General features: G+C 39.0%; 2 protein-coding genes across 2 annotated transcripts; both read right to left on the bottom strand.

The window, feature by feature from the left end:
• Nucleotides 1-10,011: 10,011 nt before the first annotated feature.
• Nucleotides 10,012-16,170, bottom strand: wdr54 (WD repeat domain 54). The gene is made up of 10 exons (XM_052115396.1): nt 16,130-16,170; nt 15,345-15,629; nt 15,096-15,158; nt 14,946-15,012; nt 12,154-12,210; nt 11,893-12,020; nt 11,683-11,783; nt 11,401-11,563; nt 11,134-11,208; nt 10,012-10,917 (listed from the first exon to the last, which is right to left on the bottom strand). The coding sequence occupies exons 2-10, from the start codon at nt 15,576-15,578 to the stop codon at nt 10,786-10,788; spliced, it is 1,020 nt and encodes a 339-aa protein (XP_051971356.1). The 5' UTR covers nt 15,579-15,629; nt 16,130-16,170; the 3' UTR covers nt 10,012-10,785.
• A 1,432-nt stretch (nt 16,171-17,602) lies between these two features.
• LOC127635379 (zinc finger protein 85-like) lies at nt 17,603-19,301 on the bottom strand. The gene is made up of 2 exons (XM_052115376.1): nt 18,910-19,301; nt 17,603-18,825 (listed from the first exon to the last, which is right to left on the bottom strand). Exons 1-2 carry the CDS (start codon nt 19,244-19,246, stop codon nt 17,894-17,896), a joined length of 1,269 nt encoding a protein of 422 aa, XP_051971336.1. The 5' UTR covers nt 19,247-19,301; the 3' UTR covers nt 17,603-17,893.
• Nucleotides 19,302-20,322: the final 1,021 nt, after the last annotated feature.

Genomic DNA, 20,322 nt, shown 5'->3' with positions numbered 1-20,322 from the left:
CTAGTTTAAATAAAGTAAATGATTCCTTGATTCGGTCAAGTCACTTTGCTACTTTTTGTAAGCAAAATATTTAATTGCTGCTGTTTTAGAGTTATATAAATAGTGTTTTTTTTTTGTTGTTGTTGTTTTTGATGAATTTAATATACATTTATAATCTACTATACAGAATTTAACTACAAGCAATTTAACAATAAGCAATTTAACATTGCCACCCTAACTGACCTACAACTATATGTAAGATTACATTATAAATGTAAAAATATTTATAGTTCATACAACCTAACCGATTCTATATTGTCTAATATATAACTACATTTGTAGAACTCCTGATTGAAACATTAAATAACACTCTGTGTGTGTGTGTGTGTGTGTGTGTGTGTGTGTATATAGTCATTTAGCAGATGCTTTTATCCAAAGCGACTTACAAATGAGGAACATAAGCAATTCGTCATACAAAAATTTAACAATATCTTCAGTATCGTTATATATGGCAGCCAGAACTTTGGAATAATGTACAAATTTTGCTGTTTTGGAAGTAAATTGGTACTTTAATTCACCAAAGTAGCATTTAACTGATCACAAAGTATAGTCAGGACATTACATGTAAAAAAACAGCACCATCACTATTTGCCACATTTCCAGCACCTTATCCTTGAGTAATCATGCTAAATTGCTAATTTGGTACTACAAAATTACTTGCCATTATATCAAACACAGCTAAAAGATATTTGGTTTGTTTAATGAAGCTTAACAGTCTTGTTTGTTTTTTGATTTGCCACAGTATGCAACAGACTGGCGTGTCTTAAGGTCAATATTAGGTCGAAAATGGCAAAAAAGAAACAGCTTTCTCTAGAAACTTATCAGTCAATGATTGTTTTGAGGAATGAAGGCTATACAATGCTTGAAATTGCCAAAAAAAACAAAACTGAAGATTCCATGCAAAGGTTTACACTACAGTCTTCAAAGACAAAGGACAACTGGGAATTAATTTATGAATGTAACAGGTCACTATATCAAGGCTACAGTGCCTGGCAGAGTATCATAGTCAAGGATGTAACAACATATTCAGGACTGATGGGGACCAAATTAATAATGTAATAATTAACCATGGAAAAAACATATCAGAATGGTGGTTACGGCATGATTATAGTCAGCTTACCTTACAGAAATACAGGAATGTAGGTGCCCAACCTGTGAATTCCTTGGGAAATATATTCTGTTCATTCAAAATGATTAATTCTGCCTGTTTGATATTGCTGAAGGTCTTTTTTTAAATAATTCTGGTAACCCATAAGTAATTAGTCAAGTGTTACCTCATAAATATGAAGGAATTAATAATGATCTGGACCATTATATTGAAGTGAAGGTCAGAGGTGGGTAGTAACACACTACATTTACTCCGTTACATTTACTTAAGTAACTTTTGAAAATAAAATTACTTTGAGTAGGTTTCAAAGTGGGAACTTTGAAAATTAAAGTACATTTCTAATGAAATGTTTTCACTTTTAATTCTTTACAATGGTTCCTGTAGTTACATTACAGGGTTTAATGTTAATTCATGTGTAATTTATTGAGAGATTATTGAATGGGACTTTTATGAAAACGGATGTTCACGCAGCTGTGTGCCCTGACACAGACTGTCACTCAAGTAATCAATGCTGTAGCATCAAACTGTTCAAAGTGAAAAAATGTATTCCTTCTGCACAGTTTATGTGGAACACAAAATATGTTAAACAGAATGTTAGGGACTGACAGTCTCAGTCACCATTCACTTTCAAAATAAAACAATCACTGAAAGTACATAGTGACTCTGGCAAACATTCTGTCTAATATCTCCTTGTTGTGTTGTATGGAAGAAAGAAAGTCATACAGGTTTGTAAAAAGGTGAATGATGACAGAATTTCCATTAATAATAATAATTCTGTAGTACATGTTCAATGTGTATTATGTAATGTAATATAGGGGAGTAAAGGTGTATTATGTAATTTGTGGAAGTAACGAGGTACTCACTACTTGAGTACTCTTTTAATTGGATACTTTCTTACTCTTACTCAAGTAATTATTTATGTTAATACTTTTATTTCTACTTGAGTAATTCTTTTTTTAAGTAATTAAACTTTTTCTTGAGTACAGTTTTTGGTAAAGTTTACTCCAAGGTGCTGGAGAGGAGGGTTCGGCCGATTGTCGAACCTCAGATTGAAGAGGAACAATGCGGTTGTCGTCCTGGTCGTGGAACGACGGACCAGATCTTTACTCTCGCAAGGACCCTGGAGGGGGCCTGGGAGTATGCCCATCCGGTCTACATGTGTTTTGTGGATCTGGAGAAGGCGTATGACCGGGTCCCCCGGGAGAGACTGTGGGAGGTGCTGCGGGAGTACGGGTTGGGGGGGTCCCTTCTTAGGGCAATCCAATCCCTGTACGTCCAAAGCGAGGGCTGTGTCCGGGTCCTCGGCACAAAGTCGAGTTCATTCCATGTGGGGGTTGGTCTCCGCCAAGGCTGCGCTTTGTCACCAATCCTGTTTGTGATATTCATGGACAGGATATCGAGGCGTAGTCGGGGTGGGGAAGGTGTGCGGTTCGGTGGGCTGGGGATCTCATCGCTGCTTTTTGCAGATGATGTTGTCTTCATGTCATCATCGGTCCGTGACCTTCAGCTCTCACTGGATCAGCTGGCAGTCGAGTGTGAAGCAGCTGGGATGAGGATTAGCACCTCTAAATCTGAGGCCATGGTTCTCAGCAGGAAACCGATGGAGTGCGTACTCCAGGTAGGGAATGAGGTTTTGCCCCAAGTGAAGGAGTTCAAGTACCTCGGGGTCTTGTTCACGAGTGAGGGGACAATGGAGCGGGAGGTTGGCCGGAGAATCGGGGCAGCAGGGGCGGTATTGCACTCGCTCTATCGCACCGTTGTCACGAAAAGAGAGCTGAGCCGAAAGGCAAAGCTCTCGATCTACCGGTCAATTTTCGTTCCTACCCTCACCTATGGTCATGAAGGTTGGGTCATGACCGAAAGAACTAGGTCGCGAGTACAAGCGGCCGAAATGGGCTTCCTCAGAAGGGTGGCGGGCTTCTCCCTTAGAGATAGGGTGAGGAGCTCAGTCATCCGTGAGGAGCTCGGAGTAGAGCCGCTGCTCCTTTGCGTTGAAAGGAGTCAGTTGAGGTGGTTTGGGCATCTGGTAAGGATGCCCCTGGCCGCCTCCCTAGGGAGGTGTTTCAGGCACGTCCAGCTGGGAGGAGGCCTCGGGAAGACCCAGGACTAGGTGGAGAGATTACATCTCCACACTGGCCTGGGAACGCCTCGGGGTCGCCCAGTCAGAGCTGGTTAATGTGGCTCGGGATAGGGAAGTTTGGGGCCCCCTGCTGGAGCAGCTGCCCCCGCGACCCGACTTCGGATAAGCGGTTGAAGATGGATGGATGGATGGATGGACAGTTTTTGGCTACTCTACCCACCTCTGGTGAGGGTCATGGTAACACATTATTAATTAATGAGATCTTACTGCTTCCATCCTTGGGAGTTAAAGTTTATCTGGTACATTATTCTAAAGAGAAAACACATTATAAACCATTAATAGAAAAATAAGGTGTTACTTGTCAGTTAGTAATGAATACTCAAGTGTTTGTTCCTACATTTCTTTCCATTTAATCAAACAAATAGTTAACAAACATTCACAGACATTCTTATCTCTGAACATAAAGTAAATTATCACTGTAGCCATGATTTAGAGAGCTGTTTGCTGTAATTACATAATAATTCCAGCAAAGAACCCACGCAAAGGTGCATGTGTCTCTGAAGGCACATTTCATGATCATGTTCACACACACAAAAAAAACATAATCATTCACATTTTAGACAAATGTTAATGTCTTGATTAGCAATTAATTAGTAGTTATTTTAAATTAGCCATAGTTAGTTCTCAATGAGGAAAATCAACTTACCCTCACTCATCAGTTCACTATTACTTACTGATTGGTTTATCATGTTTCCATATTAGTTAATAGCCGTAACTAAAGAGATAATATAGTACTACTTATTAATCCTGCATTAATTCCTGCATAGTTACCTATTAATGATGGACCATTATCATAAAGTGTTACCAAATTGTATTATGGACCATATCCCATTGAAGATTCATGAGAAGTGCCCGACAAGCCAGCCACATCTATGGCAAATGCTACAGGAAGCGTGGGGTGAAATGTCACCTGGAGAAGGGCCTTATAAGAGAGGTGACCAAGAACCCGATGGTCACTCTGGTTGAGGTCCAGAGATCATGTGTGGAGATGGGCGCAACTTGCAAAAGGACAACCATCACTGCAACACCCCGCCAATCTAAGATTTATGGCAGAGTGGACAGACAGAAGCCTCTCGGACTGTGAGAAACAAGATTCTCAGGTCCAGTCACCGCTCATCACCTGCACATTATCATCTCAACAGTGAAGCATGGTGGTGGTAGCATCATGGGGGTGTGTTTTAGCAGCAGGGACTGGGGGACTGGTCAGGGTTGAAGGAAAGCTGAACGCACCTAAAATACCTTAATGAATATCCTTAATGAAGATATCCTTATTGAAAACTTCGTCCAGAGTGCTCATGACTTCAGACTGGGCTGAAGGTGCACCTTGCAACAGGAAAATTACATCAAACACAAAGCCAGACAACACAAGAGTGGCTTAGGGACATCTGTGAATACCATTGGTGGCCCAGCCAGAGCCCGAACTTGAACCCAATCAAACACCTCTAGAGACTTGAAAACGACTGTCCACTGACGGACGCCATCTAACCTGACAGAACTTGAGAGGATCTGCAGAGAAGAATGTCAGAAAATCCCCAAATCCAGGTCTGCAAAGCTTGAGGCTGTAATCGCTGCCAAACTAAGTGCTGAGTTAAGGGTCAGAATACTTATGTCAATGTTATATTTCAGTTTTTTTCTTTTTAAGAAATGTATGATACATACATATACATTTATTAAATCTGCCTTTATAGTGTAGCTCCAATTTTAGCTAATTCTGGTTAGCTTGTAGTGTTGCTACTTTCCCAAAAGTGTAGCTTCACTATATCTACTTTAAAGGGATAGTTCACCCAAAAATGAAAATGATCTAATAATTTACTCACCCTCATGCCATCCAAGATGTATGACTTTCTTTCTTCTGCAGAACACAAAGAAGATTTTTTGAAGAATATCTCTGTATATAACTCTGTATAGGTCCATACAATGCAAGGGATTGTTACCAGAACTCAGAAGGTCCAAAAATGACATAAAGTAGGCATAAAAGTAATCCATATGACTCCAGTGGTATAATACATATCCTCTGAAGCAATATTATGTGGGTGAGAAACAGATAAATATTTAAATCATTAAAGGGTGAGTAAATGATGAGAGAATTTTCATTTTGGGGTGAACTATCCCAATAAGTTATGGATAGTTTGTAGCTTAAGAAGAGAGCTTCCCCAAAACGTCATAATCATCACAATTGAGTGAGGCTTTGTATTACATACTCAAAAGTTGATTGTTGATTCTAGTGCACAGCCAACAGAACAAAGATATGCTGATTGTTACAACAATGGCAACGTTTAAAATCCTAAAGTTTAAGAGATATAATATTTGTCATAACTATACCATTCTACTGCAGACAATAATGATTATAAATAATGCATTTTATTTGATTGATTCAAAGGTTCAAACAATTATAAAACAATTTAAGCTCTGGACCGGCACTTCCCAAACCAATGCTAAAAGCAGAGATTATTTTTCTAGCAATGAATAATTCATTAAGTATTTTATTTAAATTAAAATATAAAGTACACCATAACAGAAAAAAGGATTGCAGAAAAGGAATAGATCCATCATGAAAGTGTTATCCACCACCATCTTAAAGCACATTAAGACAGACCCATCAGAGATAGATGACTCAATGGACCCACACTGCCTGGCAACTCTTCCATTTCACTGTACAGTGGACAAAAATCTAAGCATGTTTATTTAACACTAAAGCACTTAAGCCAGGATGCTTCTTGAGCCAGCCAGGGGACTGGTGTGGTATTTTAATCTGGAATATTTGCTTTCTGCCTTGATTTCTAGGGTATGATACTGCCTCCATATAGCCATTATGCTGGATGATGCAGCTAGATAAAAAAAAAAAGAATTTTATGATATTTTAGAATATAATTACCTTAAGAGTTTTTTTTTTTTATTTTTTTTTTTTAGTTTTCCCTTACTAGGTATCTCAACTTGGGTCTGTATCAGTTAGGCTTCTACAAGTTGTTTTTATGAGTATAGAGCTCTGTAAAGTATAATTACGATGTTCATATAATACAACATATCTGTGAGCAGTTTTAAAAATGTCTCAATTGCCCAAATGACATCCACAGGTCATCAGTTGCCAAGGTTAGTTATTCTCAAATTTATGGGGAGATTATTCATATTAAATCTTACTTGAGAGCTTAAAGGTTCATGCAACCACATTAGTTGGTGTTTGTTTGTGATCATCAATATTATACTACACCTATTGTGATGACTGCAAGAAATAGCAAAGAGAAAAGTAGAGAGAGAACAGAATTTCTAACATTTTCTTAAATATCTATACAGAATTTAAGAATTTACAATTATCAGTTTTAAGGGTTGATCCGTCACATAACCAGCCTAGTCTGTCTGATCATTGTTCAAAGTCAGGGTAGAGGTGTCACCATTAATCTCAATGACAAATCAAATTAACAAAATGCTTTGATTTGTTGCATTGTCCCATCACTGGGACAGACAGTTCCTTAAAATAAGCTCACTCTCCTTTTTCTTCTTATCACTGCCCAGCAGTGCAGACGGGAGCAGCTGTTCAAGCCGGGTGGAGTGTGCACAGGTTTCACTCCCGCTCTCTCTCAAGAAATGGCCAGATGAATCATCAGCATGGTGTCAACCTCTTTCTCACTTCAGCTTCTATCACTCGCATTCTCTAGCCAATCCCTAGTCTCTCTCCTCCACTATTTTATCAGCCGGTTCCTGTCTGTGTGTCTGATCCCCCTCCTTTTCCTTTTGCTGCCCCCACCCCTTCCAGCTGATTCCAGTCTTTTTATATAAACTATATTTAAGAGACCGTTTTCCCCTAATTTCCTCCTTGCGTCTGTTTTTTTCCCTCAGCTCCAGACTGGTGAGGAATTACTTTCTCAATCCTAGTGTGGTGGAGCTTTCCCATCAGGCTCAGCTTTAAGACTGATAGAGTCTGGAAACTCTTAAAAGTGAGTGTGAGTGCCTCATGTTCCATCCTGACATCTCTGAATTAATCATTCATGTTAATGGGATCTGTCCAGTGGCTTTTGTTTGCGGAACATCAAAGCCGGGTTGCTAGGTTTGGCTATTGCTAAAAATACAATGAAAAACAGGCATGACACATACTGAATGAACTGATTGTTACAATTACAATTACAATAGACAGATTATTCTGCACAATTAAAAGAGGATTTTGTTTATGTAAATCACATCAGTGAAAGACAAATACATGTGAATCTTTGTCTTCTTTGAGTATTATGATTGTGGTTACTTCTGTCTACCATACTCGAAAGCCATCTCCTCCTCTCATTTATATGAATAAACATGTAACATCTTCCATCGCTACATATTCCATTCAAACTAATGAGCTTGTTATGGTCTAAGCTTTTGTAGTACCAAGTATGGGAGTCGCTTTTGTCAAAGGGCAAACAAACAACTATGCATGCTTATTTTGAACCCCAAGGGATAATTACATTTAAAACAGTGTGCCCATGTGTACTTGTCAAGTCAATATGAGTATGATAGTTCCACATTTACATGAAATGCTTAGAAGACACAAAAATGTTAAATGATCTTGCACTCCCCTCTACTTCTGTTAAACTATAATAAATGTGCATCCTGCGTTCACTGGTATTGCATTGTGCCACGTTGGCAGTCCCCATCTGCAAACAAACATCATCTGCAACCCCCGGAGGCCACAGATCTGATGTGTTGGAGAGCAATATTGAATTTTGCACGGCCTGTAACCAAGCCATAGTGATTATTTCCTCAGATCCCACTAAACACAATGACCTTAAACACATCAGTCCCTCCCTGTGCTCCAGTGCTGCACAGCAGCGTTACATAATTCCATTAAATCCACATCCAATGGAGTTCTCATTGACGCAACCCCGACTCTCTCACTGTCTGTCCACCATCAAACCTGATGGTCAGCATTCTACTCTCTTCACATTAGATATGTCATTAACTGTGTCATTGATATCTCTTTATAGCAGATATGGGGCACAGAAAGTTCCATCCATTGGACAAAGTTAAATGTCTTACATAAGAAAGGATTGTGTTTTAACAAACTGCAGGGTTATGTGTGGATAAAACTATGAAGCAACAACAGAATTATGAAGATGCAAATAATTTGAGGGAAATAAAGTACGAGCATAACAAATAGTTTTTCCAGGTTACTGATAAAATATCTTGACATTGTGATAATGTACATGCATCTGGTGATCTGCTATGACCTAAAAACAGAGCAACACACCGGAGACCTGCACAGGTGAATGATGTAATGCATCTAAACATTGCAGTGTGATAATACGGTGAAATCAAGCATGAGGATTCATAAGGGCCTGATGAAAGGTGGATGTTGAGCACTTCTGACAAAGTCTCTCTGTCTGTCTTTTTACAGGCAAACAAAGAGGCACAAAAGGACCTGAAATTATAGTTCTGAGCATTATAATAGGGATGAAAATACTGCTTAAATACAAATTTGCTCTTGATAAAAAAAATATATCGTGCAGAAATGAATTCTTTATCTTTTTAAAGTTGTGTGGTACCCCGCGACCCTGTACACAGGATAAGCGGTTGACGATGGATGGATGGATGAAGTTGTGTGGTAACTTAATGCCTTAAAGCAATATTCCAGGTTCAATTCAAGTTAAGCTCATTCGACAGTATTTGTGGCATAATGTCGATTTCAAACTAAAATTTATTTAGACTCATCCCTCATTTTCTTTTTTAAAAAAAAATATGATCAAAAAACTAAAATCAAGGATACAGTGAGGCACCCACAATGGAAATAAATGTGGGCAATTTTTGGAGGGTTTAAACAGAAATGTGAAGCTTATAATTTTATAAATGCACATATTAAATCTTCTGTTAAAATTCATGTATTATTTGAGCTGTAAAGTTGTTTAACTCATCATTTTTACAGTCGTTTTAGGGGTTTGTTGACATTACATCGTCATGGTAACATAGTTGTAAAATTGTCTAACATTACACAGAAAAGGTTAGTAAGTGATTTTATCCAACTAAAATCACGTTTACACACATATCCTTTATGTCTTGTTAATATACTTTTGAAACGGTGTGTATTTTAACATTTAAGGATTGGCCCCAAATAACTTCCATTGTAAGTGCCTCAATGGAACCAATATTTTGAGACAAAATGATTTTTTTGTGGTAATCAATATTATTGCCACAAATGCTTTAGACTGAGCTTAACTTGTAATGAACCCGGAACATTCCTTTAAGTTATTGAGGACAGTTAAAAACCCATTGTCCACTGAAATTACATAAATACTTATATAGCTTAAATCCTCTTTGATTGATATGCTTTAAACTCTGAATATGCATACAAGTCTGAAATGTGTAAAATGAATATAATCAATTTTATACGAAAACGTATCTTTGATATAAATGTTTTAGATTATTCTGATCACGGATGCAACAGAATTGCCATTCAAAGAGTACTAGAAATGCATTAAACCCATTGAGAAGCTTTTGAAGGAGCTTGTCAAGTTATTTTAAGATTTCATTAAAGAAGAAAATTAGAATTGAAATGTAGGCGAAGATATAGTTTTAACGCCCTCTACTGGTTCCTAATTGCAACAAAAGCCAAAGTAAATTAAGAGTATTTTTTTTTATATATATTAATTTGTTTTCTGGATTGTCACTGATAAATAAAATGCTTTACAAACACAGAAAACAAAAATGAATTTAGACAACAACACAAAACATTGTGAAATATTGGCTTTAACGCCAAGCTGAGATATGAATATACAATGTGTTTGTTTCTAAGGCAATAAGAACATTTAAATTCCCTTTGGAAAAAATAGCCTCTGCAGTTTTTAATATTTATAACATTCATATTAAATAAATACTTATCAAACTATTTTAATAGATAACATGTTCAATCACAAATGAGAATGCGTGCTGTTTGCCTATAAAGCAGCATAGAGTTACAGTCCATTGTTCAATACCACTCAGATAAATAAATGTACTAAACTTACAACACATTTGCTAAAGCGTATATTTTAATATCTGACATTCTGTAATTGTGACAAATGTCACAGAAAATTCTGCGAGCAACAAAATTACAAAAGAAAATGATCCTCCAAAATATATTCATACTGACACTTTGTACCCATGTTTGGAGGGAATCTATGTGTTTTCCTGATATCAATACGTTAAACATTTTACTCTAAAACCTCAGAGGACGAGAAGTGTATTTTTTTACTTAGTACAACAGGTAGTCAGGTAGACATACTACATATCACCTGTGCATTTTAGCGTATTTCAGTTAGTGCCTTACCCAATTAGAAAATAATTATAATATGAACTTCATTCCAGTCTGACTCTGTTGTCATGATTGCACACTGATAAGTTATACACCAATATATTGTCAAGATGTAACTGTCCACATGTGGAATATGCCACAGTTGACTGCAGGTGACCCTCACATGATCAGGGAAACATACACAAGTACTACACCAAAAGTGTTCCCAACGGGAATGTCTCAGAAGTGTATATTGTATGCCGTCTATGCTTGTGTGTAGCGGATGATCTCACTCAAGTCGTAGCCAGTCACTGCAAAGGCATAGCCATCCCCGTCACAGAACTTGGCGCCACAGATCTGAGTATCAGTCACACACTCGTTATACATGTGCTCAATCTGAAAAGGGCAGATAAAGGTATGGGTGTAGAATGTTTTGGTTCTAATGACTAAAATCACTTCACTGAACATCAGTTGAACAGAACAAAGTGCTTGGCAACACTACATATAATCTCACTGGTCAAATGTTCACGCCAAATGTTTACACTGAACTAATCTACAGATGTAGTTATGCTGTGAATGAATGGCGTTTGGTTGAGGTATAAGGAGATTTACCTCTACACTGTTAGTCTCTGGGGTCAAGCTCAGGTGCCACACTCTCACCCAAGAGTCTTCTGCTGCAGAGAGCAACTTTTTCATTGAAAGAAGGAAAGATATAATTGACATGAGTTTGCCATTTTAAAGAATACTTATGAATACAAAAATATCTACGTACAATGTCTACATATAAATTATTAGTTGCAATATTTTCAACTTTAAATGCATATGTGCAGCCCTATACATTATTTATACTAAATAGAGTTCTTTCCTCTCTGTACTCACAAGGCCTGTGAAAGGGGCAATGTCCAGAGAGTAGATCCAGCGTGCATGGGCATTGACCTCTGCATGTAGTATACCTGTGACCGCCTCATATAGACGGATCTGTCCGGTCCCATATCCTGCAATGACTGTGCCCTTCCACAGCTTCACTGAAGAACAACTTGTGCTGAGAGAAGACAATTACACATTTTAATATGTACTATAATATTTTCTGTGGTCCATTTGTTTTCTGGCACACTTACATTATATTGTCTATTCTATAGTGGTAGTCAATGTGAAACCTACTCAAAACCAGGGATCTTGTGGAGCAATTGAAAATCATCTCCTGATTTCCATACACAGAGGAGGCCGGAGTCATCAGCACTAACTAAATCAGCAATGCACTCCTGGGGGACAAAAAGAGAGGAAAAATTAGCAAAACTTGGATCACAGAACACTTATATAGACTGTGTTCAAGTTATTGTTAAGACAAATCAAGTTATTAAAAGTTAATACCAGACTGCCTGAACACTCAGAGGCCATGTCTGTGATGGGTTCTTTGTGTTCCTCCAGAACCTCAGACAGGGTGATGTTGCTGCCTTTGCTGGGAACATCAAACACCAACACTGCGCCAGATGAGATCCCTGAAGGAAGTGTGAGGAAGGGAAAGGGGCACTTGCATTATAAATACTGATGTTTATTAAATGGCTTGCTTAGAACAGAAAGATATTTACTATATGATCATTATTGACAGATGAAGCTACTTTAGCCACTTACCAACACAAATGTATTTTTCTCGTACTGCTGCAATCCCTCTGGCAAACACTGCCTTAGCTGGGAAACACAACCGATAAAGTAGTCATAAAATAACTATTTTTCCTCAGTCATTTAAAAATGTCAACAGGGATTTAAGAACAACGCTAAAAAGACAAAAGCACTAAATCGTTGCCCTTATGTCTTAAAGAGTAAATGCATATGTTTACTATATTTGCAGAGCAAGATAGACCTTGTTTATCAGGGTGTACCAGGGTCAAGACAGACCTTGTTAATCGGGAACCTGTGACACACCACTAAACATATCTTTGCACTGTTTGGGGTGGGCCCCAAGAATTCTAGTGGCATCCCTGTCTGGTGTTAAGATGCATTTTAGGTGATGCATCTGTAAGTGGACAGCACTAAATACAGGCATTACATTTGCATTTAGTCATTTAGCAGACCCTTTTATCCAAAACGACTTACAAATGAGGAACATGGCAAGCAATTTGACATACAAAAGTCAAGTTCTCAAAGTGGCTGGAGGTATAAGTGGGGACAAAATCATTCAAACCACATTTGGAGGTAGTTAGAGAGGTAGTTGATCTGTCCTTGAGGTGGGGAACCTCCAGCCACAGGGCCATATAATGCCCGCAAGACCATTGTACCAGGCCCGTGAGCCTCGAGGCCATTAGAGAAATAATTTGGAAAATTAAGAACAGAAATGAATAAATAATGATTAAAAATTATTTAAATGAATAACTGCAAAATATTGCATAAAAACCTTTTTAAAAAATAATGTGATGCATGAGCATGCAACAGTGTGCGTACATTAATTTCAACCCACAATCAGAAATTATAAGCAATTGTATGGCCCAAAGTTATTTTGTAAATGCTGGAATGCCCCTTAAATAAAATGACCCAAAATAAAAATGTACTCACCTTTATGTCATACCAGATATGTGACTTACTTTCTTCTGCTGAACACAAATGAAGATTTTTAGAAGAATATCTCAGCTCTTTTGATCTATGCATTGCAAGTGAATGGGTGCCAACATTTTTAAGCTATAAAAAAATCACTTAAGTTAGCATAAAAGTAATCCATACTTTTAGATACATAAGACTCCAGTGGTTAAATAAATGTCTCCAGAATTGATTTCAAAGGTGTAGGTGAGAAATAGATCAATATTGTAGTCTATTTTTAATATAAATTATCCTCCCTGCTCAGTCAATCTCCACTTTCAGATTTCACCTTTACATTCTTCTTATGTTTTTGGTAATTCACATTCTTCATGCATATGCTCCCTAATGGGGAGGAGGAAGAATTTCTAACAAAAAAATAAACTTCCCCTTCTGTCACTCACTCGACGTGGTGTCAATTGTAGTGACACAAGGGGTCTCTTCTGAGAGCCTCGCGTACCTCTGAACTTGAGAAAAGGCCAATGTCAAATTGGCAGACAGAACTTGCATGTCCCGTCCCCGGACGTACGGGTATAAAGGGGAGCAGATGAGCGTCTGACAGACAGATTTTTTTCTTCGTAGCGGTTGTGTGATCAGCGTGCTGTGTGTCACAACTGCTTCACCCACCTCAGCAAGAGATCTTCTGTTGGATCTGACAGCTCATTCCAGCAGCTTTCTCCTCTCTGCACGCTGTGCAGACTCTGCTCCTGGGCGCTTCAACAGCACTTCTCTCCTAAAAGAGTTTGATTTCTTTGAAAGAGTTTATTCTCCTCTAAAAGAGTTTATTTCTGGTAAAAAGGCAACATACACAAGCGAGCGTTGAATGTCCTTTTCAGGACGCATCTTTTTAAAAATGTCCTTCCGCCACTGTGTAGTTGCTGGATGTGGTCAGTATCTCTCCAGATCCGACGGTCATAGATGCCGCCTCGTGTGCCTGGGTAGCGATCACACCGAGGCAGTGTTTGTGGATGGTTCATGTTCTTACTGCAAGGACATGACCATGGCAACGTTGAGGTCATGGCTTTCGTTTCTCAAAAGGAACGGCACTCCAGCCGCCGCCCGCGTCGCTCCTTCTTCCCGCGGGATTGACGACGACCCGGCTGGCGATGGAGGTGATTTGGGGATGGCAGCAGGCTCGGTTTCGCTGGACACAGCCCCACAAACCACCCGCCCCCCGTCTTTGCTTCCGTCTGCGCTCGGGACGATGGCGGCTCGCTTCACGGGCAGTTTGCCTCATCCCTGGAGACAGGTTTGGATGACAACATCGCCGCTGTTTCAGAGAGCGTTCAGGCGTCGGATGCTGAAGACCTGACCGGACTCCCATCCTCGGGTCAGCCCGCCCAGTCAGAGTCTGGGCGTAGATGGCCGACATGCTTTCCTGGGCCGCTGTGATCGTTGGCCTGGACTGGAACCCTCCGCCCTCCCCCAACCCTTGCGGCTTGAAGATTGGCACCTTGCCTCCAGGCGCCGCTACCAGCCAAGCCTCCCCCCTCCGACCTCCTCGCTCGTCCCTCAGGTGGTTGCGAAGTACCTATTGATCAGTTTCTAACCCACACCTATCACATCACTTCTGAAGATATGGATTAAAACACTGGAGTCTTATGGATTACTTTTATGCTGCCTTTATGTGATTTTTGGAGAGTCAAATTGTTGGCACCCATTCACTTGTATTGTGTGGACCTACAGAGCTTAGATAGTCTTCTGAAAATCTTAATTTGTATTCTGCAGAAGAAGGAAAGTCATGCACATCGGGGATGGCATGAGGGTGAGTAAAGATGAGAGAATTTTCATTTTTGGACGAACTATTCCTTTAATAGGAAGACGATTCCCCAACCCTGCTATAGAACTGCACTGACCTGTGGGGGTCTCTGGCGTGTCTAGTGCATGCCAATACACCATAATGGATCCATCTGATTCGTACATCTACTGAATAAACACAGTCAGACCTGGTTCTCAGGCAAATACTGTAAAAGTGTTTCAATGACCAGCTTAGCATAACAGCCCACCTGTATTCCTTTCTGAGAAGTGAGAACAAGGAGATCTCTTGAGGGCAGGACACACCAGGCTGCCTGTGAGACAAACATCAACAAGACTAAAAGAGTTAAATGACTTTCTTTTTCATGTTAAACCATAAACACTAAAAAAAAGAGTGTCAGATTCCTTACTAAGGGTTTTAAAACAGTGACAGCATTCAGGCAGAGGAACATTGCACTAAAAACAACATCCAGAGAAACAGAGTGGAAACTGTTTCTTGCCTGCATGATCAGTGAGGAACTGGTGGCCACGTTTCCCTCTTTGGACTGCAGTTGTCGATGGGAATAGTTCAGGCCGTCCCAGGAGGCGCTGACCATATTTACCACGTTGGCGTGGACCACGGTGAAATAGGTGAGGCAACGCGGCGCGATGCGCAGGACGCTCAGGTTGTTGTACAGCGCGGAAGCGCTACTCTTTATCTGAATGCTTTTCTCTTTATGATACATTTTTGCCATTTTTGATCAAATGAAGAGTTTGTTCACTTTTATAAAATGGGAATGTTATTTCTGGAACACAAAACAGGACAATGTAAATCAGTACCAATCAAACAGATAAAAACGGACATGCTCTGCATTTTCCATAGACAAACTACTAGTACTAACTAATAACATTACTACCGCACAATTGCATTGCACTAAATCGGATTTTAGGCGCACGTGAGGATGGACACACAGATCAACTGCAGGATTATGAAGTCTAGAAAACTCTACTCTAAATAGCGCAATAGCGAGAGTGACATTCAGTAAACTTCTGAAGTTATTATTGATCATTTATCAATATAGCTTTTCTAGGCAGCTATCATGAGCTGATCCTAGATGAAGGCAGCTGATGCGTTTCATCTCCAGGTAATCCAATTCCTTTCAGGAAATAGTGAACCAAATGCTCGAAACGTTGAAAAAAAATTAAAACTGTATGTGGTGTTATTAGTTCTATGTACGTCAGTTAATAGGTCTGATATATTTTCTTTGCCTGATTAAATAAGGGGCTTATTCAAGTGTGCTCTCACCATCTCGCGTCTCTTGCAGCCATAGTGACGGAGCAAACGTGTGTACATCATCACAGACGTGTGTAGAACGTCACAGATATCGTCGTGACGTAAACATTTATTTGCGTCTAAAACGTAAATAACGTATTTTTAATTTTATTTCAAATTAAAATACTTGCTAGTCAATAAGCTTGCTTAGTATTTAAATACCACGTATTTGATTAAATTAATAATTATTTATTATTTGGTCATTTAAATAAATGTATGCGTAATTTAAGATAAAAAGGCAATATAAGAATATTTAGGGCCACTTTGACAAAGACAAAGCAAGTACAAAAAAAGATTCACCAACAGCCGAGCAAATGCTATCAGCAGACTTTATGTAAATCACATGAATGGCCAATGATCGAATTAACACTTCCATAACAAAAAACACGTATTAAAAGGAATGTCCCAGGTTCAATACAAGTTTAGCTCAATCAACAGCATTTGTTGCATAATGCTGATTACCACAAAAAAATATTTTGACTCGTTCCGCCAAAATCTGAGACAGTGAGGAACTTAAACTGGAAGTGAATGGGGGCCACTTTTTCAAAAGACTTGCATGACTTTTGGATATGAAAAAAGGATGCGTTAACATGATTTCAGTGTGGGGGAAAAAAAAATCGCTCACTAACCTTTTCTGTGTGAAGTTATAGCCAATTTTACAACTTCATTAAACCTAAAAATTAATAAAAATTACGATTTAAACACCTTTACAGCTCAAATAATACTTCATTTTTAATAGAATAATGCATGTCTTTTTATAAAATTACAAGCTTCACATTTCTGTGTTTAAACCCTCCACAAATTGGCCACATTAACTTTCATCGTCCCGATTCACTTCTATTGTAAGTGCCTCACTGCCAAACAGATTTTTGCTTTTTTTTAAAGGAGGGACCAGTCAAATTAAAATGTTTAATGGTAATCAATATTATGCCACAAATGCTGTCGATTGAGCTTAAATTGTATTGAACCCGGAACATTCTTTTAATGTTTACTTTTTCATGAAGGGTGTTAGAAACATCCTATTGGGAAGAAAACCACAGTAATGTAGAAATTGATTTCAGAATCTAACAGAACTACTGAACTGTTAATCATTCTACATTATTACTGTTGATGCCCAATAGCTTGCCTGTGTAAACATTGTGAAACTGATGAATCAAGTAAACCCCCAGGTATCCCTGTAACAAATGGGAGAAGTGGAGATACAATACAGACAACACAATCGCATTGAAGATATGCAGTACACAAATACCAAGAATTTACTGTTAATTTATATAATTACAAAATATACAATGTATTTTATTGTTTGTTTGTTTTATTGAATACTGCTTTGAATATCAGTGAGATCTGCCAATTTACATTTACAGCTTCAGCAGAAACATAACTTCCATAAGGCACATCTTATCTAAAACCTCTGAAAACAAAGATTAACATACCTTCAAATTTAAGATTTAGTTTTTAGCTTTAAGTACATTAATGTTTGGTGCCTGGTGTCAACATTAATCTTTGATTAACAAAATATGTTTTACATGTACTAAGAAACTCTATGACACCCATTCTTTAGATATAGGACATGTACAACATATAGCCTATGTGCATATTAATTAACACCCAAACGCTTCAATTTCTATCTTTGGTTGTTTAATTAGTGACATCAGCACTTAATGTGGTAAAAGATGTTAGAGACTTGATACAGCAAAACCCAATCTTATGCTTTATATACGTGTCAGTTTTGTCTCTTCACTTTTTGGTATCAGATTGCATTTTGTCACCGTGGCAAAATGTTTTCATGTGGTTTTTTAAGCTCTTAGTTTGCTTAAATAGTTTTCCACATTCTGGGCAGGGGAAAGGAGCCTGACCTGTGTGGAATAAAACATGGGCTTTCATACTGTTCTGATAGCGGAAAGTCTTGGAGCAATATGTGCATTTATAGGGCTTTTCGCCAGTGTGTACTCGCATATGAGCTTTGTAGCCTGAAAGCTGGGAATATGCCTTGGGGCAAAGCTTACATTTATGAGGTCTTTCTCCTGTGTGTGTTGTGGCATGTCTTTTTAGGGCACCAGGATCTCTAAAGCTCTTTTCACACTCCTTGCAAGTATATGGACGTGCACCTGTGTGACTAAACATATGTCCACGCAGTCCTGCTGTGCTGCGGTATGTTTTGTTGCAGATCACGCACCGATGTGGACGCTCTGCAGTGTGAACGAGCTTGTGTGTTTTCAGCCCTTGGGGCTGTTTAAAGCTCTTGTCACACAGTGAGCACTTAAACGGCCTGTCGTCTGAGTGCACAGCTCGGTGGACATCCAAATTACTCTGATTTTTGGAAAAATGACCACACTGCTCACAGACAAACAGTCTGCTATTGGTGTGAGTTTGCATGTGATTACGAAGATACTTAAAACATGAAAAGCTGCTACTGCAGCGTTCACAAGAGTAAGGCCGTTCACCTGAGTGCACACTTTCAAGATGTCCTTTCAAGGCGCTCCACTGTCTAAAGCGTACTCCACATTTCAGACATTTGTAAGGTTTTTCTCCTGTGTGTATGCGCTGATGAATAGCAAGGTTACTAGGAATACGAAACTTTTTATCACAGTGTGTACAGGAATATGGTAACTCTCCAGTATGGATTAGTAAATGTTGGCGCAAGTGCTCTCCTCTTCTGAATTTTTTACCTAAAGGAGAGACAAAATGGAGTACAAATAAATGAGAACCTTGAAGTACATGCAGGATGGACACATACTATTCTGAAGACTCACCACATTCGGTGCAGCTGTGCCGTTTCTCCTCGGTGTGAGTTTTTTTGTGTGAATTCAAGTCGCCGCATCTGGCAAACTTTCGGCCACATTCCTCACATTTATAAGCTTTAACGCCACTGTGCCATATCATATGGGTGTTCAGAGAGCCTTTCTGAGTAAAAGCTTTATTACAGATGTTGCAGGTGAAAGGACGCTCTCCAGAGTGTGAGCGCATGTGACATTTCAGTTTGGCTGGCGCATTGAAGCACATGCCACATACATGGCAATTGAATGGACGCAAATGTCTATGTGCCGCCTGGTAATGCTTCACAAGGTCCATTCTGCTCTCTAGAACCATGCCACATTCTTTACATGGATATTTACCATCAACCCATTGATCAGTCACCTTGGGCTGCCTCTTTTGTCCACTACCACTGCCTTTCCCACGGTAAAGGCTTTTAGGCAGGACGTGACCTGCATTCTTTGCAGAGCTTATGGCACTGATGATCTTACCACTCTCAGCATTTCCATTTATACCATGAAGGTTGGCGTCTTCCTTGCAACTGCGACCATTAATGTATAACAGTTTATCTTTGTTCTGCCTTTTAATTGGTGTCTGTGAGGGCTGGATATTTATCTGAACAACAGGTTCCTCTCCTCCAATTTTTTTCTTCTCATATTCACTTATTCCTGCAACAAATAGAAATGCTTCAATGTGTTTTAAATGTACTGCCATGGTCTATTAAATTGCCACTCGAACAAATAATGGTAATGATATTGTAACTGCTGAAATGCTTTTCCATTTATACCACCCTCGACACCTTCTTTTTCTAGGCAAAAAGAGCCAAGCAACTCTTTTTGCAGCACTGCCGGTGACTAATTATTTCATGAGGTTATCCTAGTACAGAGCATGGAAAACCAAATGAAGCGGGTTTTGTTTACCTTTTCTTGACGCGTTCTGCTTCTGCGCGCGTGTCTGCATATTTCTATCAGATATTGATTCCTACTCTTGCATGTAGCGGCTGCGTCACGAGTGTTTTTAGCTGATGATGCCGAAAGACGCGCGTGCTGCTTCAATAGTTGATTCCCGCTCCTCGACTAGTACGGAAATATGATCAACTGAGCATGCGCGAAACATTTCGATTGGCTCAGCCTCAGACGGAACGTTCCCATCTGATGATGGTCGTCCCCATTTTGCACAAATGTCTCCAATTTCTGCCAAATTAAAAAAAACAACTGGTTATGTTTCCCACTTGATATTATTTACAATGAATAAGTGATAATGTTATTTAACGATGACTTAATTAGGGATGATGAAATTCTGAAGAACTTGTTTCCATGCGTTATGCTATTTAACCCCAAATAGGGCAAGAATATAGAGACATCAAAAAAAATATATAGGCTATATTTATTGTTATTTTTCAACACATCAGA

Source organism: Xyrauchen texanus, chromosome 4 (assembly GCF_025860055.1).
Source record: "Xyrauchen texanus isolate HMW12.3.18 chromosome 4, RBS_HiC_50CHRs, whole genome shotgun sequence".
Classification (NCBI taxonomy): Eukaryota; Metazoa; Chordata; class Actinopteri; order Cypriniformes; family Catostomidae; genus Xyrauchen; species Xyrauchen texanus.
The sequence above is the reverse complement of the archived record's forward strand: the minus strand, read 5'-3'. Positions and strand labels throughout refer to the sequence as shown.